The sequence below is a fragment of the Melospiza georgiana genome, chromosome 24 (assembly GCF_028018845.1).
Source record: "Melospiza georgiana isolate bMelGeo1 chromosome 24, bMelGeo1.pri, whole genome shotgun sequence".
Taxonomy (NCBI): domain Eukaryota; kingdom Metazoa; phylum Chordata; class Aves; order Passeriformes; family Passerellidae; genus Melospiza; species Melospiza georgiana.
This window is the reverse complement of record NC_080453.1, coordinates 9,312,935-9,337,809: the sequence shown is the minus strand read 5'-3', so window position 1 is coordinate 9,337,809 and position 24,875 is coordinate 9,312,935. Positions and strand designations below refer to the sequence as shown.

The 24,875-nt window shown below is 60.6% G+C and overlaps 1 protein-coding gene across 1 annotated transcript; it reads left to right on the top strand.

The window, feature by feature from the left end:
- On the top strand, positions 1 to 24,875 carry SLC9A1 (solute carrier family 9 member A1). Its single transcript, XM_058040125.1, has 12 exons — positions 1 to 328; positions 17,948 to 18,408; positions 20,153 to 20,403; positions 20,985 to 21,202; positions 21,621 to 21,823; positions 22,041 to 22,130; positions 22,464 to 22,534; positions 22,683 to 22,856; positions 22,964 to 23,078; positions 23,429 to 23,530; positions 23,806 to 23,878; positions 24,510 to 24,875. Exons 1-12 carry the CDS (start codon positions 1 to 3, stop codon positions 24,830 to 24,832), a joined length of 2,409 nt encoding a protein of 802 aa, XP_057896108.1. The 3' UTR covers positions 24,833 to 24,875.

Below are 24,875 nucleotides of genomic sequence, written 5' to 3'. Positions count from 1 at the left end.
ATGGGCGCCGCGGCCCTGCGCGCCCTGCCCTGGGCGCTGCTGCTGCTGGGGCCGCTGCTGCCCGGGCAGGTCCTGCAGGCCAACCCCATGCTCACCTCCGAGGGCCAGCCCGCGCCGCTGCCCGGCGGCGCCGTGCCCGGCTTCACCGCCGCGCCGCCCGCCGCGCCCGAGGAGATCCACCCGCTCAAGGAGCAGCCGGCCAACGGCTCGGCCGAGGGGCACGCCAAGCACCGCAAAGCCTTCCCGGTCATCGGCATCGACTACACGCACGTCCGCATCCCCTTCGAGATCTCCCTCTGGATCCTCCTGGCCTGCCTCATGAAGCTGGGTAGGTGGGCGGCGTGGTGGGGGCGTGCGTGGGAAAGGGCCTGCGGAGGGCCTGGAGAAGGAGGGACCCCCGGGCGAATGGGACAGAGACCCCCAGGCATCACAAAGAGTGACCCTCGTGAGCATCTGCCCCGAGAGAGCCGCCGAGCATCCCGGGCGGGACCCCCCAACCGGGTGGGACAGACACCCCCAGCCATCCCAAGGAGTGGCTCCTGAGAGCACCCCGAGGAGCGACATCCTAGGGAGAGACCCTCTGGACATCCCAGGGTGGGACCACCCCAGACATCCCAGTGCAAAATCCGCCGCACATCTTCTGCAGAGCTCCCAGGCCGGCTGGGCCGGGGTGGGCACTGCTCTCCCCGCGACCTTGGCTCTCTGTCCCGGGCCTGGGGGACAGCAGCATCCCGGTCCCTCCACTCCCACCTGGGACCGGCCTGGGCATGCTGCTGACCCTGCTTGGGCCAGGTCTGCTCTCCTGCCTGTGACACCCAGGGAGGAAGCGCCCCGTTTGCTCACTTCCTCCCTAACCACAGATGCTTTCTGTAACCTTGGAGAAGTCCCTCAGAAGCCTCCCGGTGCCCGGCCTCCCCTTCCTCCCCCTCCGCAGCAGCAGAGCGGAGCGCCTTTGCCCGTGCTGCCTGCGCAGCGTCCCGAGATTCCTGCATTAAAGAGAGCGGCTGGGGCTGGAAAAGGCACCTGCTGGGCTGCGCCCGGGATGCCCCGCTCCGGGAGAGCATCAGAGCATCCCTCTGCCGGGGCGGGGGCTGTTGACAAAGTGTTTTCCAAACTTCTGCAGCTGGATCAATAGCGGCCGAATTAGCCCAAACTGTGACGCGGTGGAGCCTGCTGTGCTGTCCCCGGCAGTGCAGAGGTTGAGCTGGCCCTGCTCCCATCCCTGGTGATACAGCCAGGGGGACAGGTGGAGTGTTTGCCTTGGAGCAGGTGAGGAGGGAAGGGAGCTCTGTGCTCCTTCGTTTTGCTCCTCAGTTGCCATCAGTGGTTTGATAACACTCATTTATGGGGTGCTGCAGCTTGCTGAGGGAAGTCTTGCTTTAGGAGCTTTCTAAAGCTGGTTCCTGTTGTAAACTGTGCCCTGTCCTGGTCTGGAGGGCTCTGAGAGACCCCCAGGACTCAGATCCTTCCTGCCCAGCTGCTCCTCACATACCCCATCCCCTTCCCGGCCCGCTGAGCGTGCGTGGGCAGGTGCAGCCCCATTCCCACAGTGCCTCCCGAGTGCTTTATTTACGTGCAGGCGGAGGAGTGAGAGCACTTCAGACCCGCAGGCTTGTCTGGGAGACAGGCACTGAGGACAGGCTGGAGCCAGGTGGGCTTTGTGCCTTCCTGGCGTTCCCCAGAGCACCTGGGGTGGAAGGTGCCTCTGCCTGGGGAGGCAGGGCTGCCTTCACAGGGCTCCCTTCGCTGTGGCACTGCGCCTTCAGCGCTGCTCCCGGAGCCGGGAGTGATGAAATCAGGAATATCTGTGCGGAAGCTGGAGCAGAAAGGAGGGGCCAATGGCCCGCGGGCCTGCCGGGGAAAGCTGGCAAACAGCAGGGCGAGCAGAGCTCAGGGGATGGAGGGGACACCCAGCAGCCTGTGCCACTGCTGCCATGGGGAGGGGACACCCAGCACTCTGTCACTGCTGCTGTGAGGAGGGGACACCCAGCACCCTGTGCCACTGCTGCTGTGAGGAGGGGACACCCAGCACTGTCACTGCTGCCATGGGGAGGGGACACCCAGCACCCTGTCACTGCTGCTGTGAGGAGGGGACACCCAGCACCCTGTGCCACTGCTGCTGTGAGGAGGGGACACCCAGCACCCTGTGCCACTGCTGCCATGGGGAGGGGACACCCAGCACCCTGTCACTGCTGCTGTGAGGAGGGGACACCCAGCACTCTGTCACTGCTGCCATGGGGAGCTGACACCCAGCAGGCTGTGTCACTGATGCTGATGTGGGGAGCTAACACTCAGCACTCTGTGCCACTGCTGCTGTGAGGAGGGGACACCCAGCATTCTGTCAGAGTGCTGTGGGAGCTGCTCCTGCCTCCCTTGCCCGCAGCCAGGGCTCCGTGGTGCTGCTGCTGCTGCAGGAGAAGTTGTGGCTGTCGGCTGTCAGCTCTTTGATGCTGCACGAGTCTTATGCAAGGCTGCGTGTTTCGAGGGGGGTATCTGAGGAGAGGCTGCCCTGCAAGTCTGGCAGAGGTGGCACGTGCTGTGCAGAGCTCCAGAGGTGCTGGCTATGCCAGAATCCACACCTCAGCTTACCCTCAGCTGTGGCAGGGCCTTGGCACAGGGCGGTCCCGGGACACCCCTTTCCTTGGCCTCCCTTCCTCGTTTTGCATTCTTGTCGTGCTGCCTTGGCAGGTAATTCCCCAGTTGCAGGTACAGCTCCCTGTGTTTGTGAGCAGCCAAAACCCTCTCACTGCTCTGCGTCCCTCTCCCAGCCCCATCCTTCCTGCCCTGCATCACGGGGGGCTGTTCAGCAGCAGCAAAATAGGCTTTTTCCACGCAGGGATGGCTCTTACACAGCTGGGCACTGCTGGCAGCACAGCCTGGAATGGCAGGATGGGGCTCACACAGCCCTGGCTCCCCACACCAGACAGGGTCTGCAGCATCCCATTTCCTGCAAGGGAACGAGGGGAATGATAAATAGAACAGGATTTTGTGCTTCCTCCTTCTCCTCGCACAGTCAGTGTGCATTATTGATGCATCGGGGTGATCCTGAGGGGACCAGCATCATCTCTTTCCAAGAACAGGAATTCCCAGGGTGTGGGCTGTGCATGACAGCTCAGCCCCTCCTGCGTGCCCCCCTCCAGCCCCACAGTGCTCCTTGCTGGCTGAAGCTGCTGAATGAGCCACAGGTTGCTCCAAAAGTGAGTCTTCAGCCCCGTGAGTCACTGCAGGGTGTCACCCACCCTCGGGCAGTGCAGGGTGACCATGCTGAGGAGCCCAGGAATGCTCCCAGGGCTCTGCTCTGCAGCCTGACCTTGTCCTGTTGCTCAGCTTCCCCCTTTTGCTCCTGATGCTTTACACAGCTCTTCAGACTGAAATGCATGCAGGGCATTTGTCCTTTCTCCAGCAGCTCTCACTGTGGGTTTGTTTCGGGAGTCAGAGGTGTGAGCTGAGCCCTTGCCCTTTGCTGCAGATTTTGTGAAGTGCCTCAGAGGAGTTGGTTTGTGGAGGGTCCCTCAGCGGGCAGGGCACAGGGGATGTGTGTCCCCAGCGTGTCCTGCAGGCGTGGGCTGTTCCTGCTGTGCTAATCCCCCTGCAGAAGGGGAAGCTGCTGCTGGCTGCTTTGCTTAATGCTCACATGGTATTTTGGGCTGAGTATGGGAAGAGGGAGCGAGGGGCAGCTACAACCATGTGCAGATCGGGTCTGGTGGTGGCCTGGCTTTGCCAGGAGAAGCCTTTGCAGCTGCAGGTTGCAGCCAGACGTTGTCCCAGCCTGTTGTACTGTTGCAGAAGGCCAGACCTTCCCAAAACAGCCCAGTCAGGAGCTCCCTGTGCCCTTCTCCAAGGTTTGCAGGGGTGTTGTGAGGCTCCTTCACACCGTGCCCAGGGAGAGGTTGGTGAGCTGAGGGGATTCCCTGCAGGAAAACCTGCTCTCCTCTCTGAGGATTGACCTTTCAGCTCACGTGGCTCCCGGAGACGTTGAGGGGAATTCAAGTTGGACTGTAAATACATCCTCGTTTCAGGGGAAAGGGAAGGAGTGAGTCAGGAATGTAAATAACAGATTGTGGTCAGCTTTGCTGGCTGCGCTGGGCCCAGCAGGCAGAGCTCTGTGGTGAGCACCAGCTCCCACCCACCCTGGAGGAGAGCTGGGGCTACCTGTGCCCAGAGCAGCTGTGGCTGCCCCATCTCTGGAAGTGTCCAGGGCCAGGCTGGACAGGGCTTGGAGCACTGGGACAGGGGAAGGTGTCCCTGCCCATGGTGAGAGGTGTGGAACTGGGTGGGCTTTGAGGTCCCTGGGATATGGGGGGTGTGGAACTGGGTGGGCTTTGAGGTCCCTTCCCACCCAGACCATTCCATGATTCTGTGACTCCTGGTGCCCACCAAGCTGCTCTATCACTTCCCTCCTCTGCAGGAGAAACCAGGATGGAAAAATCCTCATGCATCAAGGTAAAGGCAGTTTAATAAAGCAGAAGCAAAGGTCACGTGCGGAAACAAAGGGAAACAAAAGATTTATTCTCTACTTCCCATCAGCAGATGATGTCCAGTCACTTCCTGGGAAGTTCCTTCAGAAGCAGGGTGGCTGCTCCGGAAAGCAAATGTCCTGATTAGAGCTGCCCACCCTCTCTTCCTCTGTTGCCTTTGCGTGATGTGGTGTGTGATGTCCCCGTGGTCAGTGTGGGACAGTCCCAGCAGTGTCCCCTCCCAGCCCCAGCTCCTGCTGGGGGTCACTGTGGGGCAGCTTGGGTGCTGTGAGCAGCTCGGGGTGTTATCAGCCCCCTCCAGCCACCACGGAGGGCTCAGGTGGGGCAGAGGGGCTCAGCTGAGCCGGAGCCAGGCCGTGGGGACATCCCTCCCTGTGTCCCCATGGCAGGGACCATGCTTGCATGAGGCAGTGCTTGCAGCTGAGCTCCTTCACTCACCGCTGCTGCTCACTGTGACAGTCACTGAGTCACTGCTGTGTCTCTCCTTCCCCCTTGGCAGCCCTGCTGTGTCTGGGAGAGAGGACGTGAGCCCAGCAGGCCAAGTACCAATGCGTTCTGCTGCCACCCCGCAAACCAGCCCGAGTCACCTGCAGGGCTCTCCCTGCCCCTCCACAGCCAGTGACAGCTGCCAGCGCCAGCCTGGCACTCACAGGGCTGTCCCCAGCGTGTCCCCACCCTGTGCCTGTTGGGCTGGTGTAAAACGAGCTGGGGACGGAGCTGTGCTCAGTGAGCAGAGCCCAGAGCTGTGCTGGGGTGGGTTGTGTGGGGACACGCTGGTGCCCTGGGCAGGTTTGGTGTCACAGCTCAGCTCTCCGTGCCAGCACAGCTCCTGTGTTTGGTGACACTGCTTTGGAGAGCTCCAGTATTATGTGCTGGTGCCCGGGCAGGTTTGGTGTCACAGCTCAGCCCTGCATGCCAGCACAGCTCCTGTGTTTGGTGACACTGCTTTGAGAGCTCCAGTGCTGTGTGGGGACACCCTGGTGCCCTGGGCAGGTTTGGTGTCACAGCTCAGCCCGCCATGCCAGCACAGCACCCTGCTCGGTGACACTGCTTTGGAGATCTCCAGTATTATGTGCTGGTGCCCGGGCAGGTTTGGTGTCACAGCTCAGCCCTCCATGCCAGCACAGTGCCCTGCTTGGTGACACTGCTTTGGAGATCTCCAGTGCTGTGTGGGGACACCCTGGTGCCCTGGCAGGTTTGGTGTCACAGCTCAGCCTGCAATGCCAGCACAGCTCCTGTGTTTGGTGACACTGCTTTGAGAGCTCCAGGGCTGTGTGGGGACACCCTGATGCCCTGGGCAGGTTTGGTGTCACAGCTCAGCCTGCAATGCCAGCACAGCTCCTGTGTTTGGTGACACTGCTTTGAGAGCTCCAGTGCTGTGTGCTGGTGCCCTGGGCAGGTTTGGTGTCACAGCTCAGCCTGCAATGCCAGCACAGCTCCCTGCTCGGTGACACTGCTTTGAGAGCTCCAGTGCTCCCCAGCACTGCTGTGCCTGCAGAGGAGCAAGATTAGGGAAGGTCCCGGTGCCTGTGAGCTGGTGATAGGAGCTGGGAGAAGAAGGGCAGAACCTGACGGGTGCAGGTGGGGTTGTGGAGCCCCACAGAGGCTCCGGGCATGGGGGTGGCTCCTGTGCCTGGAGGAAAAGAGACAATTTCAAAATTGCCACAGAAACGTTTGTGGAAGCTGGTGGCTGCTGGCTGGCAGCGAGATTTGGGTGCTAAAACTCTTGGGTGCTAAAACACTTGGGTGCTTTTCAAACGTTTTTATCAGCCCACATCCCTGCCCTGGAATCGTGGCTTTTGGAGGAGCCACCCCAAGGTTTTACAGAGCCCTGGGAGTGGAGGAGCCTGAGATTCCTGTGGGCTGATAAGCAGGGTGGGAAACCTGCTGTGGTGGTGGCCCTGGATGGAAGAGCTGGATCTTGAGGCCAGACACATCAGGAACACCCCAGAGCAAAGCCACTGGCGTGGGGACACCTCTGCCGGTGCCACCTGCAAGGGAGGGAGTGGCACAGCCAGGAAACGTTGCCAGAGGAGCTGTGCCCAGTGTGGGGAGTGCGTGTGTGTGACTCCCCAGGTGTGCTGGGGTCGCCTCTGTGGCCCTGGTGCACCCCAGGTGTGCCCTGCTGGCCTGGGGGAAGGGGCTGTTCCTGCTGGATCCTGGCCCTGGCTTATCCAGGTTCCCTCTCTGGGCCAGAGGGAAATGTTTGCCTCATTCCTGGTTGCAGTGTTTGTCCTACAACCTGGCTTATCTCTGCTGGCTGCAGACACGGGGTGGTGAGAGCTTGGGGATCACCCCAGTGTCCCCCCTTGTCCCAGGGAGCTGGGCTTGGGGAGAGGCTCTTCAGAAAGGATTTTGGAGTGCTGCTGCAGCTGGTGCCACACAAGTGTAAATTGTCGTGATGATGAATTTAAACAGTCTCTTCCAGTGCAGACTTGTTGCATTCCCACTTCCTTGTTGGGGGATGATCTAAACATGCTCTGGCTCCCTTTTCCCCTGCTTTGCCATCTCAGAGAAAACAGCCACAGCATTTATTTTTTCCTCTGTGATCTGCCCGCTGCTGGTGTCTGAGCTAAAAAACATCCAAACTGTTCCCTCCATGGATCTGAGAAAACCATTAGTTTAATTATGGTTGGAAGAGTGAAGGATTCCTGCTGTGCGGTGCGGGATGGTGATGGATGGGGAAAGCAGCACAGGTCTGTGACCACAGCCATTCCTCCCTGATGTCCATTAAGGCAGGATCACACCCCGTGGCAGCCTTGCCTCTGCTCCCTGCAGGGACCCTGCTGTCTGTGGCAGCTTCTGGGCCTCAGGGCCCTCAGGAACCAAAGCTTTTGTTTCATCCCATTTACCAGCAAAGGCCTGGACACCTGGTGCTGGGGTCAGGGATGGGCTGGCTTCCCACACGGGCTGGGGATGGAATTTGGGGTGTGGGTGCTGCACGTGCTGGGGCAGCCAGGGCCCAGCTTGGTGCTGGCCTGGCTCTCAGGAGATGCCAGGTGCTGGCCTGGCTCTCAGGAGATGCCATGGAGCTGGCCTGGCTCTCAGGGACGTGCCATGGAGCTGGCCTGGCTCTCAGGAGATGGCAGGAGCTGGCCTGGCTCTCAGGGACGTGCCATGGAGCTGGCCTGGCTCTCAGGAGATGCCAGGTGCTGGCCTGGCTCTCAGGAGATGGCAGGAGCTGGCCTGGCTCTCAGGGACGTGCCATGGAGCTGGCCTGGCTCTCAGGAGATGGCAGGAGCTGGCCTGGCTCTCAGGGACGTGCCATGGAGCTGGCCTGGCTCTCAGGACATGCCATGGAGCTGGCCTGGCTCTCAGGGACGTGCCATGGAGCTGGCCTGGCTCTCAGGAGATGGCAGGAGCTGGCCTGGCTCTCAGGGACGTGCCATGGAGCTGGCCTGGCTCTCAGGAGATGCCATGGAGCTGGCCTGGCTCTCAGGAGATGGCAGGTGCTGGCCTGGCTCTCAGGAGATGCCATGGAGCTGGCCTGGCTCTCAGGAGATGCCATGGAGCTGATCTGGCTCTCAGGAGATGCCATGGAGCTGGCCTGGCTCTCAGGAGATGCCATGGAGCTGGCCTGGCTCTCAGGAGATGCCGTGGAGCTGGCCTGGCTCTCAGGAGATGCCAGGAGCTGGCCTGGCTCTCAGGAGATGCCGTGGAGCTGGCCTGGCTCTCAGGAGATGGCAGGAGCTGGCCTGGCTCTCAGGAGATGCCATGGAGCTGGCCTGGCTCTCAGGGACGTGCCATGGAGCTGGCCTGGCTCTCAGGAGATGGCAGGAGCTGGTCTGGCTCTCAGGAGATGGCAGGAGCTGGCCTGGCTCTCAGGAGATGGCAGGAGCTGGCCTGGGTCTCAGGAGATGCCATGGAGCTGGCCTGGCTCTCAGGAGATGGCAGGAGCTGGTCTGGCTCTCAGGGACGTGCCATGGAGCTGGCCTGGCTCTCAGGAGATGGCAGGAGCTGGCCTGGCTCTCAGGACATGCCATGGAGCTGGCCTGGCTCTCAGGAGATGCCATGGAGCTGGCCTGGCTCTCAGGACATGCCAGGTGCTGGCCTGGCTCTCAGGACATGCCATGGAGCTGGCCTGGCTCTCAGGAGATGCCAGGAGCTGGCCTGGCTCTCAGGAGATGCCATGGAGCTGATCTGGCTCTCAGGAGGTGCCATGGAGCTGTTGCTGCCCTGAGCCCTGCAGCTGACCCGGGCTGGCTTGTGGGGTGGCAGCAGAACGTGTTGATCCTTGGCCTGTTTGGTGCCCATCCTTTGTCCCAAACTGCCCAATCCCCCAGCCACAGCTTGCCCACCGTACCCGGAGATGCTGGGGTTCCCTTGGGAGTTACTGGGGTGGAGGACAAGGCTTTTGTCTGCAATTAATGCAGCTGAACAGTTTCCTTTGGGGTTTGAGGGTTGCACATGGGAGAAGGGAAATGCAGGTGGAGGTGCAGGGCAGAGGGTCGTTCTTGGGGTGTCAGTAATCCTGTGGCACACAGGGACTGCGGCCCCTCTGTGCAGACGAGACACAGATATCTCTCTAGCACTTGTACTCACCAGATGCTCATTAGACTTGCAAATAAATACTAATTTATCACAATCCTTCCCTTTTCCCTCCTGCAAGCCCTGGTTTTGGCTGTAGGTGCAGGGCTGGTGGGGGCTCTGAGCCTGTCCCAGGATCATGCAGGGCCTGGTCCTTGGTGCAGCATCCTTGGAGCTGTGGGCACCAACAGTAATGGGCATGAATTGCTGCAGCTGCCTTGTAAACATTTGCTTTCTTTTTATTTTTTTTTTCTTCTGTTTTGGGTCCCCAAGGCCTAATTTGCTCAAATAAAACCCGAAATCCACACGGAATACTCTGTGGAAACACAGCCTTGCTGAGTGGAGCTGGAGCTGGGCTGCACCTCATCCCTGCAATGGGCTGCCTGAGTCAGCAGCAGCTTTCTCTCACCCATTGGGGCTCAAAACTGCCAGCGTGGGTTTGATGAACACCTCAGTGAGACCAGGGCCAGACAGCTTCCAAGGGAGCAGCAGAGGAGCAGGAGATGGTTTGGGTTGAACCAAGTGCTGGTGGTTGAGTCTCTCACTGCACTGAGGTCCCACCATCTGTTCCCCGTGGTGCTGGATATCTCAGGGACCACTCTGATTCCACAGTGCCTTCCAGCTGTGTGTTAACCTTGTCGTGCTCTGTTCTTTGGCTCTTTCCTGGGGCAGCAGAGCTCGTGTGTTCCTGCTTGGGAAGGAGGAAACCAAAGTGAAAGCTCAGCAGAACGGGCGTGCACACACTCGCTGCCTGTTTGCCAGAAAGGGCAGGATCCAGGCTGAGCCTTGCTTGGAGTGGGGCAGAGAGATGAATCTGGTGGTGTGTCACCTCTGGGGGTACAGAAATGGTGGTGTCTCACCTCTGGGGGTACAGAAATGGTGGTGTGTCACCTCTGGGGGTACAGAAATCTGGTGTCACATCACCCCTGTCTCTTGGGGCTCCTTCCCAGACCCTGCCTGCGTAAGAAGGGCACGGCTGAGGCTCGTTTGAAGTTGGGCTGGTGTTTTGAGTGGAAAGTTTAGGAATTCAAAGTACTTTTTTAGTCAGAGAGACTAAAGAGAACACACAGATTTTCTCGGGTTGCCCAGGAGTGACTCACAAACATCTCAGCATCCGAGGTCTTTGTCTCCAGAGAGTTGCAATGCAATCGACCTCCAGGGACAGCACTTAAATCCCACTGAACAGAGGGAAATAATTCCCCTCTCTTGTGCAAGACACACACTTGCAGAGCAGACACCCGTGGCAGCAGTTTATTCCCAGTGCCTGGAATTATTCTGCATTTTGGAGTCACGACATGCTCGATCCTAATGACGGCTTTGGAGAGAAGGCAGCTTCCCACCCCACTGCTGGAGGTTTAACAGCAGACACCCCAGGGGCACAGATTTAAGCACATGCAGGCCTTTGAAGAGAAGAGCTGGTGTTTCCAGCCCTGTTGGTGCCTCGGTTTCCCTTGGGAACGCTTTTCCCACAGCATCCCGTCGTGGCTGGGATGGAGCTGGAAGGCTGGGGTGGTGCTGGAAGGCTGGGATGGTGTCTCAGAGTGCAGGGATGGTGTCTCTGAGTGCTGGGATGGTGCTAGAGGCTGGGATGCTTCTCAGAGTGCAGGGATGCTGTCTCTGAGTGCTGGGATGGTGCTAGACGCTGGGATGCTGTCTCTGAGTGCAGGGATGCTGTCTCAGAGTGCAGGGATGCTGTCTCTGAGCGGGGATGCTGTCTCTGGGTGCGGGGATGCTGTCTCTGTACTGGGGCAGAGGTGACAGTGGCCGTCGCTGGCGCTGGCTCCGGACGCGCTGCTGGCGTGTGCTGAGAGCGGTGTCGCTCTGTCTGGGCTTGCAAAGCCCGGCAGCAATCAGTGCTAATTGCAATTACCGCCTCCCCGCTGTCCGAGTGGAGACCAACAGGTTGTTTCCTGAAAAGCTTTTGTTTGTCTTTCCTGCCCGTGTTCCTGGTAGGAAGCCTGCCCTTCCTGGGCAGGGCGGCTGGCATCGCCCTGCTGGGGACTGTGCCTGTGCTCACCTCAGGCTGGCTCAGGTTTAGCTCTCCCCAGGGCTTCAGCAGGAGCTGGGCATTGAATGCTGTGTGCTGTGGCTGAGGGTCAGGAGCTGGGGGAGCAGCTGGAGCCTTGTTCTGGGTGACCAGGCTCTGTCTGCTTGCATCCCCCTGCTCCAGAGCCTCCATCTGCAGCCAGCAGTGTGAAGGTTCCCTTTGCAGCACGCAGATGTTCGCTGGGAGCGTTCTGTTCCAGAAATCCCCTGGCACTGACCCCTCCTAGCCCAGCTATTCGAGGCATCCAGCGCCTTGTAGCAGCTGAAGGAATCTGGAAGAGCGTGGCTGCTGAGAGCCAGTTATGTTTAGCTCCTTGTCCCTTTCCCTGCAGCTAAAGAAGTTTTTCTAGACCCTAAACATCCTCAAAATGCACGAGTCCAGCTGCTGTCACTGTTCTGAAGGGCATACACCTGGACGAGGATGCTGTTATCCTGTAGAAAACTCACTTTTGCAGGGTAAACGAGCTTGTGCCAGGAATTATAAATAAGCTTGCAGGCCTGGCTGCAAGCTGCACCCACCCAGAGCTGGTGGGGAAGAGTCAAAGCGAGCCTGGAAGCAGCCACAGCAGAACCTGGGTGGCAGTTTGTCCCCGAGCGCCCCGTGCCCAGCTGCTGCTGGGTGAGTGCCACGGGCTGCCGAGGAGTCACGGTCCCGCCCTGCAGAGCTGAGTGCAGCCTGCCCAGGGGCTCTGAGCAGGTTTGGTGGTTGCAGCTGTGGTTTGGGAGTGGCTCTGGAACCTGCCCGTTCCAGGAATGCAGTCGGGGCTACCGGGGAGCTCCAAACCTGCGCTGGTGTCCCAAAGCCCCCTGGGCTGGGTGAGCCTTGGGTCACTGCAGGGCAGCTCCAGACCTGCGGAGGGGAGGAGGAGAGCTGCTCCGCGCACAGCTGGGCACAGCTGGGCCTGCAAGAGGATTTTTCCACACGTGGTGGCACCGAGCCTTGAAGCCTCCCGTTGGTTCTGTGCTTTCCTCGCTGCTTGGAATGCTGCAGTCCAAGGGTCTCGCAGTCTTTCGTGGCAATTAGGTCTTTCTTAATATGTGTTTTTCTTGCAGAGTGTCCTTGCCTTCCCTTCTGGTGTGAAGGAGAAGCGTTATCTAAACACAGGACTGGAAATCGGGAGCTGTGGGTTCTCACACCAGCTCTGACGCCACTCACTTGGGGACGTGGGCAAGTCCATTTAATGTCTTTTGTCTCTCATTTCCTTTTTACAGCTGGGAGGAAATTAATACCAGCTCTGTAAAAGACTCCCAATTGATCTGTTAATTTCTTGTGAGTGCTTCAAGATAAAACCAGAGTACGTGCCCTTGCTGCTCTGAAAGAAAACCAGTGTTCAAGTGTTTGTGCTAAAGGCCTCTGTCCATGGATTGTTCCTCAGGGATGAAGGCTGCAGCAGCCAGGCCTCCTGCTCTGGCTGTACCTTGAGGGCTCACCAAGCCATTCTCGGGGTCCTCCTGTGTGGAGCCAGCTCAGGCTGTGGCTTGTGGCTGCTTGGCTGAGCTGCAGCAAGGCTGGTGCCTGGCAGTGTCTGCTTTTTGTCCCGTGCCTTTCAGGTTTTGAGTCACCCCAGGGCTGGCCTGATGCTATCAGCCCTGTTTTATCTCCAGCAAAGCAGCAGGGTCCAGCGGGGTCACCTTCCCACACACACCTGGCCCAGGTGCTGGGGCTGTACCAGGCACCCTGGGGCTCCTGTCACAGCAGCTCCTTCCTGGTGCCCTGGGCTGTTTGCTTTGGGTGGGAGAGAGGGGTAAAACCAGGGGCAGGTGGGTGGGGCTGAGCAGGGTGTGCAGGCACAGGGGTGGTAATGTCACACCAAGGGGAAATACAGCAGCCCTTTCCCCGTTGGCACGGCTCCTGATGGTGTGGGCCGTGGCAGCATGGCTTTTGGGGACATTGTGTGCAATCCAGCTGGGCAGGGTCACAGCCAGGCTGTGCTGGGCACCCTGGGCAGGCAGACCTGGGGACCAGCCCAGGGCTCCATCCCATCCCATCCCATCCCATCCATCCCATCCCATCCCATCCCATCCCATCCCATCCCATCCCATCCCATCCCATCCCATCCCTTCCATCCCATCCCATCCCATCCCATCCCATCCCATCCCATCCCATCCCATCCCATCCCATCCCACCCCATCCCATCCCATCCCACCCCATCCCATCCCTTCCATCCCATCCCATCCCTTCCATCCCATCCCATCCCATCCCATCCCATCCCATCCCATCCCATCCCATCCCATCCCATCCCATCCCATCCCATCCCATCCCATCCCATCCCATCCCATCCCATCCATCCCATCCCATCCCACGTGGATGCAGTGGATCCCCACTCCTGAAAATGCCTGTGGGCTGTGGGGCAGGGCTGATGCTGCCCTGAGCACCAGCCTGGTTGCCCACCCGAGTTTGGGGTGCAGCAGTGACCCCGAAACCAGGGCTGGGTGTTTTGCTTTTCCCTTCTGCCCATGCTGGCTTTGCACGCTGTGCCCACGGCCAGGTTTGGAGGGTGGCTCTGTGGCCCTTGTGTGGGATCTGCATCTGCTCATGACTCACAAAAAGCAGCATAAATTAATTACCTTCCTGGTTCTTGGCTTTGCTTCGTAATTAGCGACAACAAAATAATGAGGCTTGAGTGAAACATTTGGTTTGTTCTGGAGGAAATTGTTGTGCTAAGAAGCACTTTCTGTACCTGTGCCTTAACACAAAAAACAAGAAGTCAACTTCTCACCAGGAAATGGCATTTTGGGGTGGAAAATCAACGCTTTTCCGTTCTGGACGTTGGAGCCACTGGGTGCTTAAAAGGCTGCCCAGGTCAACCCAAGCTGCTGAAAGCAGCCCAGAAGGAGCTGCAGGGGAGCCCTGGGGTGAGCTGCACCTGCATTAAACCCTGCCTGCTCCCTGGTGAAACAGAACGGGGTTTGGCAAAGCCCAGACTGCCCTCCCAGTGGGATGCTGTGGGCATCAGCCAGCTTGGGGCTCTGTGGGGCTGGGATTTCAGGGCACGTGGTGCTGCTGGAGCTTGTGAGAGGCACTGAATGTAATTTAAGTACAGTGGTTTTACCCCCTCTCCTGGCAGGGTGACACCAGCCGTGGCCTCGCTCTATTTATAGGTGTAGAGCACCAGCTTTTTAATTCCTTTTGAGCAAGTTCAGTTTTCATCCCCTTCCCTCGAGGCTCCCCACTGCATCTGGTGCAGCTCTCTCCGTTCTCCTTGTTCCCTGTCTTTGCTGCTGGATCCGGCTCCATTTTCCAAGGCAGAGCAGAGCAGAGACACCCTGAGATCCCTGCTGGAGCCACAGCACTCAGCAGAGCCTGGCTGGTCCCTGGGCAGGCCAGGGCAGAGAGGAATCCACTGTGGTTTTGTGAGGGATAAATGGAAGAAGCTGCAGCCCAGCTCTGGAGGGCTGGGATGGATTTTCCTCTGCAAACGTTGTGTCACTGCATTGCCATCCTCACAGGGCTTTAACCCGGCTGGGTCCTACCCCATCCTGGGCCTGCCCAAAGCAGAGCATGGGAAAGGCAGATCCCAGAGCTCTGCAGCCCCTGGAGCCCAGCCCAGCCCAGCCCAGCCCTCCTTCCCTCCCTGCTGCTCCTTCCACGCACAGAGAAGGGCACGGTGCTGAGTCACGGCTCCGTGCATCGCTTGTCCCCAGGGCTGGTGACACATGTGTGATTTTGGGGTTCAGCCAGCAGGGTGTCAGTGTGCGGGGCTCTCCGTGTGTCACACAGGAGTGTGGGAAGGTGAGCACACCTGCTGCACCTGGGCTTGCTGCTGCCTGCCCAGCCTGCAGGGTTGTGGTGGCCCTCGGAGGGGCCCGGTGCTGTCAGACACTCGTGTCTGCTCCAGCCCTGCTCTCTGCAGTGTCCTTCAGAAGGGCAGCCCTTCTGAGCATGCCTGCTCTTCCCAGAGCAGCCAGCTCCACTCCCAGCCACGCTGCAGCCCAAACCAGCACCTGCCCGGGCTCCCCAGGGCTGCGAGAGCATCACCTGGGGGCTTCACTGCCCCTTAGACCCTTCATCCACCCCCTCCTTGCAGAGCAGCATCCCCAGGCTGCGAGAGCTCCTGGCCCTGGTGAATAATTGAGTGATTCCTCCTCTGCCTGCTGGAGCCTGCAGCTGCTGCGATGAGCCTGGCCAGGATGGGGGGTTTGTGTGAGCACTCTCCTTTCTCGCGCCTCCTCTGGGCTGACAGGATCCTCCTGGAAGCATCCTGGCTCTCGTGCTGAGGCCGTGTCCCTGCGTGGGTGTTTGGGAATGTGGGGTGAAGCCTCAGGGGCATCCGGCTTAACCATGAACGTGCCGGGCCCTTCAGCTGTGCCTGTGCTCCCTTCCCTGCTCCCTCCTGTCCAGCAAATCCACTGACCTCAAAATAAAGACCAGAAATGCTCAGAAGCAGCAGAGCAACCTTTGTCAGAGCAGCTTTCCTTGCCCGAAATCTCTTTAATTGCCAGGATGGGATTTCCTCCAGATCTGCAAGTGCTCAGTCTGTGCTTGAAACTGGGGTTCCTGTCCCTGGTTCCTTTCTGCCCCGACGCAAGGAATTGCTGCCCACCAGTGTGTGTCCTGCTGGGCACGTGGCAGCTGGCTGTGTGGCGTGGGCAAGGAGCTGTTTTCACAGGAGCTGTTATCTCCTGCACTTCCTTCTCTGTGTTTGCTCAACCCCTCGGGGTTCACGTTTGACCCAACTGTCTTCTCTCCTTTATTGGCTCGGGTGTGTTTGATGCTGGTGAGAGGGAGCTGCTCCCATGGGGTTTGTTTTCCAAAGGAGGAAGCTTGGGTGGCTGTGCGTGCCCTGTGCTGGGGATTTAGGGATCAGGGGTCACATTATTATTATTTTATTGCTGTTATTATTATTATTTTATTGCTATTATTATTATTTTATTGCTATTATTATTATTATTGTTGTAATCTTTAATGCCATTATCAAGGCTTATTCCCCTTTCTGCTGCCCCTTGGCTGGGCATTGTCCTCTCCCAGCATCCTGCATAGCCTTCCTCATCTTCCAGGAGGGAAGTTGAGGCACAGGGCTGGGATCAAAGCACTTCACCCTCGCCTGGCCTCGTCCTTCCCACCAGTCACCCCCAAGCATCCCAAGGTGGGATTCTGGCTCCCACCAACAGATGGGTACCAATGAGCTCTGGGATGCTCTAAAAATACTGAGCGGAGCAAGCGGGGAGCAAAAAATGGCTGAGATTCAGTGAAATCAAAGGCATAATTAAAATGCAGCCCATGTAAGTGTATTTTTAGGGCCCCACAAAAAGGCTGTAAACCACTGAATTCCCATCAGCGCACGAACGTTCCAGTTTAATGGAATCCTGGGGCCTGTGGGGAAGAAGTGAGAGATGCTTAATTGTCAGTGTTTGTGTTTTATTCATGATTGAACATACTTAGCAAGCAGAAACTGCCCTGCTCTCGGCTTCTCGCTGCTTGTGTGGCTTTAGGCCTTGCTCCAGCCAGAAACTGCCCGGTGTGCTGGAAGGGTCGGTGGCTCCCAGGGTTTGCAAAGGGGATTATCACCTCCCCTCCCACGGGAGCTGCGTGCCAGGGCTGCCTTGGGGTGCCCAGAGCTCGTGTGGGCTCCAGGAGAGAGGGGAAATCCCACGGGGGTAAATCAGGGGCTGGGAAGTCCCTGAATGCAGGTGCACGGGGCTGGGGGTGCCTTGGGACAGGGTTTGGTGTTCCCAGCTCCTCCTGCCTCCCTTTGTGCCCATCAAGCTGTGTGCTGGGGGCAAAGCCAAGGCAGGCTGCTGCCAGCATCCCTGCGGCACCTGGGACCCTCTGGAGCAGCTGGAATGGCTCCTGGAGGGGTGAATCCTCTGGGTTGGCTCAGGCTGGAGCCTGTTCCTGCAGCTCAGGGGGATTTGGGGGCTGATCCTGCCCCAGGACCTGCGTGGGGCTGGGGGCTGTGCTCCTCGGGGAGGGTCTGTGCACCTGAGGGGTGTCTGCAAGGTGCGGGAGGGCTGAGCTGGCCGTGGCACAGGTGTGGCCCTGCGGGCTCGGGGGGGATCTGGCTCCTGCTGCAGGGATGGAATCGGGTGTGGGATTGCTGCAGATGGCACGGCCGGAAGGAACGCAGGAACGCGGCATGCCAAGGCAGGGCTCCTTATTTTAAACTGCTTCCCTTGCCAGGGAACAAATATGCCTCGCTTCAAAATAATAATGATGAAGGCTGGGAGGAGATACAGGGAACCCTCTGTGGGTGTTGGTGGGCTGGCAGGTGCCCGGCTGGGGTGCTGGGTGGGAATGTCATCCCAGCGGTCAGGGCTGGCTCAGGGGTTTGCCTTTGGGGTTGTGCTGGGGTTGGAACGGGGGAAATGTGTTCCCTGTCGCCCTCACCCCAAGGATGCATCCTGTCCCTGCTGCAATCAGCTGTGTTAAACCTGCAGGAGGGAGAATTGCATCCTGGAATGCACCAAGCAGCAGCTCCCATCCACATCCCACCGTGCCCTGTGCCAGGGATGCCCGGGGATGGGGCTGGCCTGGCACGCTGGGAACGGTGGCACCGGTGGGCAGGCTGCTGTCTGATGGGAGGGAAATGCCACTGCCCGTGTGTGCCTGGGGGCAGTGCTGCAGTGGGGAGAGCTGGAGCAGGGACTGCTGTGTGGGGAGAGCTGCAGGGCTGTCACAGGCAGGGACACCTGCCATGGCCACCCTGGGGCCCACAGGGCATGTCCCAAGGGTGGCTGTCACCCGCTGCTGGGACTCTCAGCGTCCTGGCCTGAGACCAGCAGCACCACGGTCTGGTTAAGCTGCAGTTTCCACTTGACAGAGCGGGGCAGGAGGGGAAACTGAGGCACACGAGGAGTGCTGGGAACTGGTCCCTGGCTCTGACAGGGGTGTCCCCTGCAGACAGCATCCTCCATTCCTGTACCCAACGTGTCTCTCCCTCTCTCCCCCTCTCCAGGCTTCCACGTGATCCCCTCGGTGTCCAGCATCGTTCCCGAGAGCTGCCTGCTCATCGTGGTGGGCCTTCTGGTTGGGGGGCTCATCAAGGGGGTGGGTGAGAAGCCCCCCATCCTCAAGTCGGACATCTTCTTCCTGTTCCTGCTGCCCCCCATCATCCTGGACGCCGGCTACTTCCTGCCCCTGCGCCCCTTCACCGAGAACCTGGGCACCATCCTCATCTTCGCCGTGGTGGGCACGCTCTGGAACGCCTTTTTCCTGGGGGGGCTGATGTACGCCGTGTGCCAGCTGGGCGGGCCGGGCCTCAACCACATCGGCCTGCTGGCCAACCTGCTCTTCGGCAGCATCATCTCGGCCGTGGACCCCGTGGCCGTGCTGGCCGTCTTCGAGGAGATCCACATCAACGAGCTGCTGCACATCCTGGTCTTCGGGGAGTCGCTGCTCAACGACGCCGTCACCGTCGTGAGTGCCCTGGGGAGCGGGGTTGGCTCGTCCCGGGGTGGGGGCACCTGCCAGGGCCGTGCCAGCTGCCTCCTGGCGGCTCCACCTGCACCAAACCGTGTCCAGGTGCAAAGCTAAAGGCAGAGCTTGAAACACTGCAGAGGTGGGTTGAGGTGGAGTGATGCTCCTGCAGGGCTGGGGAGGCAGAGGGCACCTGCCCAGTGAGCTTCCTGATGCCATGGGCTCTGGGAGTCTGCTCTCCTGGCTGGACTTGCTGTGTGCCCATCAGCCTCTTGGTGGCTGGGCTGTGGGAATCTGCTCTCCTGGCTGGAGTCACTGCTGTGCCCTGCCCTGCCCGGGGCAGCACGAGGGGCTGCCCCTGGCTCAGGCAGAGCTGCCCTGTAGCTGCTGCTCTGTCTCTCCTTTCACATGGTCGCTGTCCTGCAGCTCCCAGGAGGTGGGAGGGCAGCACATCCGCCATGCAAAGGGAGAACTGGAGGGGCTGAAGCCAGGCTGGAGGGGCTGAAGCCAGGCTGGAGGGGCTGAGGCCAGGCTGGAGGAGCTGAGGCCAGGCTGGAGGAGCTGAAGCCAGGCTGGAGGAGCTGAAGCCAGGCTGGAGGGGCTGAGGCCAGGCTGGAGGAGCTGAGGCCAGGCTGGAGGGGCTGAGGCCAGGCTGGAGGAGCTGAGGCCAGGCTGGAGGGGCTGAGGCCAGGCTGGAGGAGCTGAAGCCAGGCTGGAGGGGCTGAGGCCAGGCTGGAGGGGCTGAGGCCAGGCTGGCAGCCCCCCGGATCACCCCCAGCCCCTCTGCAAGCAGCAGCTTTGCAGGGACCTTTGGGAGGTGGGGCCAGGCCTGCTCCCTTTCCAGAGGACATCACTGTCCAGGTGCTGGCTTGGCTGTCAGCGTGGCCTTCTCCTCTCTGCAGAGCTGACCTCTAAACTGACTCCTAGCCCACTGCTTTTTCCTGGCTCCTTTCCCACATCCCAGCTGTCCATTCCAGAGCTGGCTGCTCAGCCCCTGCTGACAAGGTTCCTGGTGACAGAGAACACTCTGTCCCACCACGGGGCTTTTTCCAGGCACTCTCCCCCGTTTTTCAGCAGAGGGGTGCCTGCAGGGTCTGTGTCCCCACTCTCATCCCTGGGGAATGCCTTTGTGTGCCCCTGCCCCTGTCCCACCCAGGGCCTGGCCCCGGCAGGCAGGAGCTGGCACCTCGCCCTCTGTTCCTGCTATTCCTGCAGGATGCCCTAAATCCTGTTCCCATCCTGACGTGTGCTTTAACATCCCTGCAGTGTCTGGGGCTGGGAGAAGCCAGCACAGCCCAGAGTCTTTCCCTCGGGTTTCCCTCAGCTGCAGAAGCCGCCTCAAGGGTTTGGGCTCTTCTCTGGGCTGGGCAGGGCAGATGGGGCTTTGCTCTCCATGCATCTGTCAGGAGCCCCCCAGCCTGGATCTGTCCTTTCCTGCTCGTTGGGGAAACAGGAACGGGCTCTGGCTGCTGCCCAAAGGCCCTCCTGGCACAGCTGGAGGGCAGAGCTGTCCCAGACACATCTCTGTGTGTCCCTGTGGGCACCGAGGGCAGGGAGCTGGTACCCCTGGGTCTGTGTCTGGCACAGCAAAGCACCAGCAGCTGCATTTGGTGTGAGCCCTGGCCAAGCACCCGGCTTGGGGTCACCAGGCAGGGACACAGCTCAGCTCAGGTGTGCCACACTCCCTGGACAGGAGAGGTCGCAGGGGGACAGTTTGAACCCTGCTCTCCTTTGTCCCTGCCAGGTCCTCTACCACCTGTTTGAGGAGTTTGCCAGCTTCGAGCAGGTGACCATCCTGGACATCATCCTCGGCTTCCTCAGCTTCTTCGTGGTGTCGCTGGGCGGGGTCCTGGTGGGCGTCATCTACGGCGTGATCGCCGCCTTCACGTCGCGCTTCACCTCGCACATCCGCGTCATCGAGCCGCTCTTCGTGTTCCTCTACAGCTACATGGCCTACCTGTCTGCCGAGCTCTTCCACCTGTCCGGCATCATGGCGTGAGTGCAGCGGGCAGGCAAGGGGAGCCCTCCTGTCCCTGGGACCCTCGGGGGTTTGTGGGGTGTGTGACCACAGTCCTGGCCTACCTGCCTGCCGAGCTCTTCCACCTCTCCGGCATCATGGCGTGAGTGGGAAGGGGACCCCTCCTGTCCCTTTGGCCTTTGGGGGTTTGACGGGTGTGTCACCACAGTCCTGCCTGGCCCAGCACGGTCACTGCATGCCCAGTGAGGCCCAGGGCTGTGTTTGGCTGGGATATGCAAGGAGGGACACCAGAGATGTGGGTCTGGGAGTTGTCCCACAGACCCCGGGGTGCTGGCAGCCTGTTCCTGTTCTCCCGGGCACACAGGAGCAGGCAGGGCCTGCTGAGCATTCAGGACACCGTGGGTTTGTGCTCCAGAGCTCACTCCTGCCCTGCCAAGGGAAGGACAAACCTCATGTTGCCTTGAATATTTGCTGGTGGTTCCTAATGCCTGTGCTGCCCTGGAGTTTGGTGTCACAGCATAGAATGCTGCTGCAGGACCCGGGCCTGGGGCTGTCCCCATGTCCCCATGGCTGCTGAGGGCCCCAACCTCATCCCCAGGCTCATCGCTGCTGGTGTGGTCATGCGGCCCTATGTGGAAGCCAACATCTCCCACAAGTCCCACACCACCATCAAGTATTTCCTCAAGATGTGGAGCAGTGTGAGCGAGACCCTCATCTTCATCTTCCTGGGCGTCTCCACCGTGGCTGGTCACCACTACTGGAACTGGACCTTCGTCATCAGCACGCTCTTCTTCTGCCTCATTGCCAGGGTGTTGGGTGAGTGTCAGTGTGGTGGCAAAGCCCTCAGTGGTAAAAGAATCATGGCATGGTTTGGGTTGGAAGGGACCTTAAAGCCCATCTCGTTCCAGCTGCCATGGGCAGGGACACCTTCCACCATACCAGGCTGCTCCAAGCGCTGTCCAGCCTGGCCAGAGTGGGCACTTGGGTCATGGTGAACTCTCAACCATGATGGTTTGTCTTGCAGAGGAGGCTGGAGATGCCTGGGTGGCACGGCTCCACCGTGGGCATCACCCGTGCTGGGGAGATGGGGCTGAGGCCGTGCTGGTGCCAGACATGGGGTGGAAGCTGCCGTGGGATGTTGAGATGAGCAGACAGCCCTGAGGGGCTGCAGGGTGGGCTCTTTGGGACTGCAGGGGACCCTTGACCACTCCCCCAGGACTGTGCTGTCCCCCAGGTGTCCTCGTGCTCACCTGGTTCATCAACAAGTTCCGGATCGTGAAGCTGACGCCGAAGGACCAGTTCATCATCGCCTACGGGGGCCTGCGGGGCGCCATCGCCTTCTCGCTGGGCTACCTGCTGGACTACAAGCACTTCGGCATGAGGGACATGTTCCTCACGGCCATCATCACCGTCATCTTCTTCACTGTCTTCGTGCAGGTGGGTGGCACCCGTCCAGGCTGTTCTTCCAGGGGGAGGGAGCTCTCATGGCCGTGTGGAGAGTGGGAGCCCATCCCCACTGCATCCCTACCCTGTCGCTGCCCCGCGTCCCCAGAACGCTGCTCAGTGACACCCACAGCGGGTTGGCTTTGCCGAGCCCATCCTGCCCCCACCACTGTGCCTTGGGCAGAGATGTAACCCCCCTGTCCCTCCCCAGGGCATGACCATCCGGCCCCTGGTGGATCTCCTGGCTGTGAAGAAGAAGCAGGAGACGAAGCGCTCCATCAACGAGGAGATCCACACGCAGGTAACGCGTGCTGCCTTAGCCCTCTGCTCTCCCTGCTTCTGCCACCTCTGGCACTGGGACCTGCCCGTAGGTCAGAGCCCAAGGTAAGGGGGCAGAGCGAGGGCTCTCCCCGTCTGTGTCGTGCAGTGCCCGCTCTGACCCAGACCCCCAGTGCCTGTAGAGCCAAGCCCGGTTCTGTGGGTCCGTCCTGCCCTCCCAAAGCCCATCCTGGACCCACAGCCCTGATTTTACACACCCTGAGCGCCCTCCCCGTGTGTCAGTGTGGGTGTCCGGGGAGGGAAGGGGTGGGGAGGAGCCCTCCAAGCGGCTCACACCGTGGACCATCTCTTCCAGTTCTTGGATCACCTTCTGACGGGGATCGAGGATATCTGTGGTCACTATGGGCATCACCACTGGAAGGACAAGTGAGTAGGGAGGTTTGGTGGCTGGGGAAGGGTTTCAGTCACCACCCAGAAGGTTTCACAGCTCTGTGGGAGTGGGGAATGGGGAGTGGGAGTGGGCCAGGGCCAGGGCTGAGCTGTGTCTGCCCCTCCTGTGCCCCGTTCTGGGAAGGCTGAACCGCTTCAACAAGAAGTACGTGAAGAAGTGCCTGATCGCGGGGGAGCGCTCCAAGGAGCCCCAGCTCATCGCCTTCTACCACAAGATGGAGATGAAGCAGGCCATCGAGCTGGTGGAGAGCGGGGGCATCGGCAAGATCCCCTCTGCCGTCTCCACCGTCTCCATCCAGTGAGTTCCCTGCCCTGGGCACCTCCCTGGCCCCCTGAGTGCTCCCTGCCCTTGGGTGCTGTGTGGCCATGGTGGTCTGTGGCTCTGAACCCCGTCTGTCCGTGCAGGAACATCAACCCCCAGACCCTCCCTCTGGAGCGCGTCCTGCCGGCCCTGTCCAAGGACAAGGAGGAGGAGATCCGCAAAATCCTGCGCACGAACCTGCAGAAAACCAGGCAGAGGGTGAGGTGTCCCCTGGCACTGTGCGTGTCCCCTGCCCTGCTGTGCCTCGTGCTCCTGGCCTGACTCTTCTCCCCCAGGAGGCTTTTCCTCCTGGGACGGTGCTGGGGCACTCTGAGGGCCAGGCTGATCTGGTCAGTGGCTGAGCCCAGCCCTTAAACCCTCATTGGGCCAGGGTGGATCAGGATCAGGCATCCTGTGGTGGCACACAAGGGATGAGCCCTGAGTCTGCCTGGGCCTGCTCTGCCCACTGGTGGCTGTGCCATCCATCTCCAGGGAAAAAGGGGCTGTGACCTTTCTCCCCTCTCCGTGTGGGATTTTAACCCATCTCCTTCTCCGGGATCTGTTCCCAGCTGCGCTCCTACAATCGGCACACGCTGGTGGCTGACCCCTACGAGGAGGCCTGGAACCAGATGCTCCTGAGGAGGCAGAAGGCCCGGCAGCTGGAGCAGAAGGTGCTGGGGAACACCAGGGTGGGCAGGATGGGGGCAAGGGGGGCTTCCCAGCCTGGGAGGGCGCAGGGAGGGGGCTGAGGTTGGATGCCAGAGGGGGACCCCGAGCCTTGGGGGTCCTGTGATTGCCCCAGGCCCCAGGAAAGTCCCTGGAGCAAGGCTGGGAGGATCTGTGCCTGTGGGCTCTGCGTCCCATTGCTGCTCCTGCTCATCCCCATGTCCAGTCCCCTACCCATCCCTGTGGCCACGCTGCTGACGGTGCCTTGCTCCCGTTGCAGATGAACAACTACCTGACGGTGCCGGCGCACAAGGTGGACTCACCCACCATGTCCCGGGCTCGCATCGGCTCAGGTAGGTGGGAGGGGCTGCCGAGGAGCGGCACTGCCCTCACCTGGAGCCCTCGGAGCTGTCCTGCACCTCCGCAGCTCCCTGTGGCGCTCCAGCCCCGATTGTCCCCGCCCTGCGCCCATCCAGCCCGGCCCAGAGCGCTGCTGCTCCGAGCAGAGGCGCCCAGCTGGCTCCCAGCACAATTCCCTGGGAAGGCAGGTTGGGCAGTCCCTTTGCAGCCCAGCTCGCTCCATCCATGCAGCCACATCTCTGTCTGTGCCCCTCCCGGGGCAGGCATCAGGACTGCTTAGCCCAGTACCTGTTGCCAGTTTGTCCGTGGCACATTGGCTTTGGCACCCGCGGTTCCCCCTGTCCCGTGCGTCCCTCCCGCTCCGGGGACGGGGTGCCGGGTGTGCCGGGTGTGCCGCGGCTGCCGAGCCCGCGCTCCATCGGCAGAGGGCAGCTTCGCCCTTCCCGATGGAGCCGGGCTGTCGGCAGCTCCGCTGGGCTGTGGAATGGGGAACAGGAGTTACACCGCTGAACTGGAGATCAGCGAGACAGCCCAGGCACCCCGGCCCCAAACACACATCTGGGGGGCATCACCGGGGGTCCCTGAGACCCCCCCCCTGCCTGCCTGACCCCTCTGTGCCCCCAGACCCACTGGCCTACGAGCCCAAGGAGGACTCGGAGAACCTGCCCATCATCACCATCGACCCCGCCTCGCCGCAGTCCCCCGAGTCCGTGGACCTGATGAGCGAGGAGCCCAAGGGCTGCAGCGGCCTCCCGCCCTCGCCCGAGGAGGATGAGGAGGGGCTGGTGATGCGGGTGAAGGAGCCTTCCTCGCCGGGGACTGACGACGTCTTCACGCCGGGGAACGGGGACAGCCCCAGCAACCAGCGCATGCTGCGGTGCCTGAGCGACCCCGGCCCGCGGCCCGAGCCCGAGGAGGGGGAGCCCTTCATCCCCAAGGGCCAGTAGCTGCTGGCACGCGGCCTCCAAAGCGTTTCTCTCTCTCTGTTCA

Excerpts from the sequence above, each read along its gene's own strand:
- SLC9A1 (XM_058040125.1), top strand. The coding sequence starts at position 1 with ATGGGCGCCGCGGCCCTGCGCGCCCTGCCCTGGGCGCTGCTGCTGCTG. Across the intron at positions 23,079-23,428 it reads TGCAGAAAACCAGGCAGAGG|CTGCGCTCCTACAATCGGCA; the intron begins GTGAGGTGTCCC and ends ATCTGTTCCCAG. Across the intron at positions 23,531-23,805 it reads CCCGGCAGCTGGAGCAGAAG|ATGAACAACTACCTGACGGT; the intron begins GTGCTGGGGAAC and ends CTCCCGTTGCAG.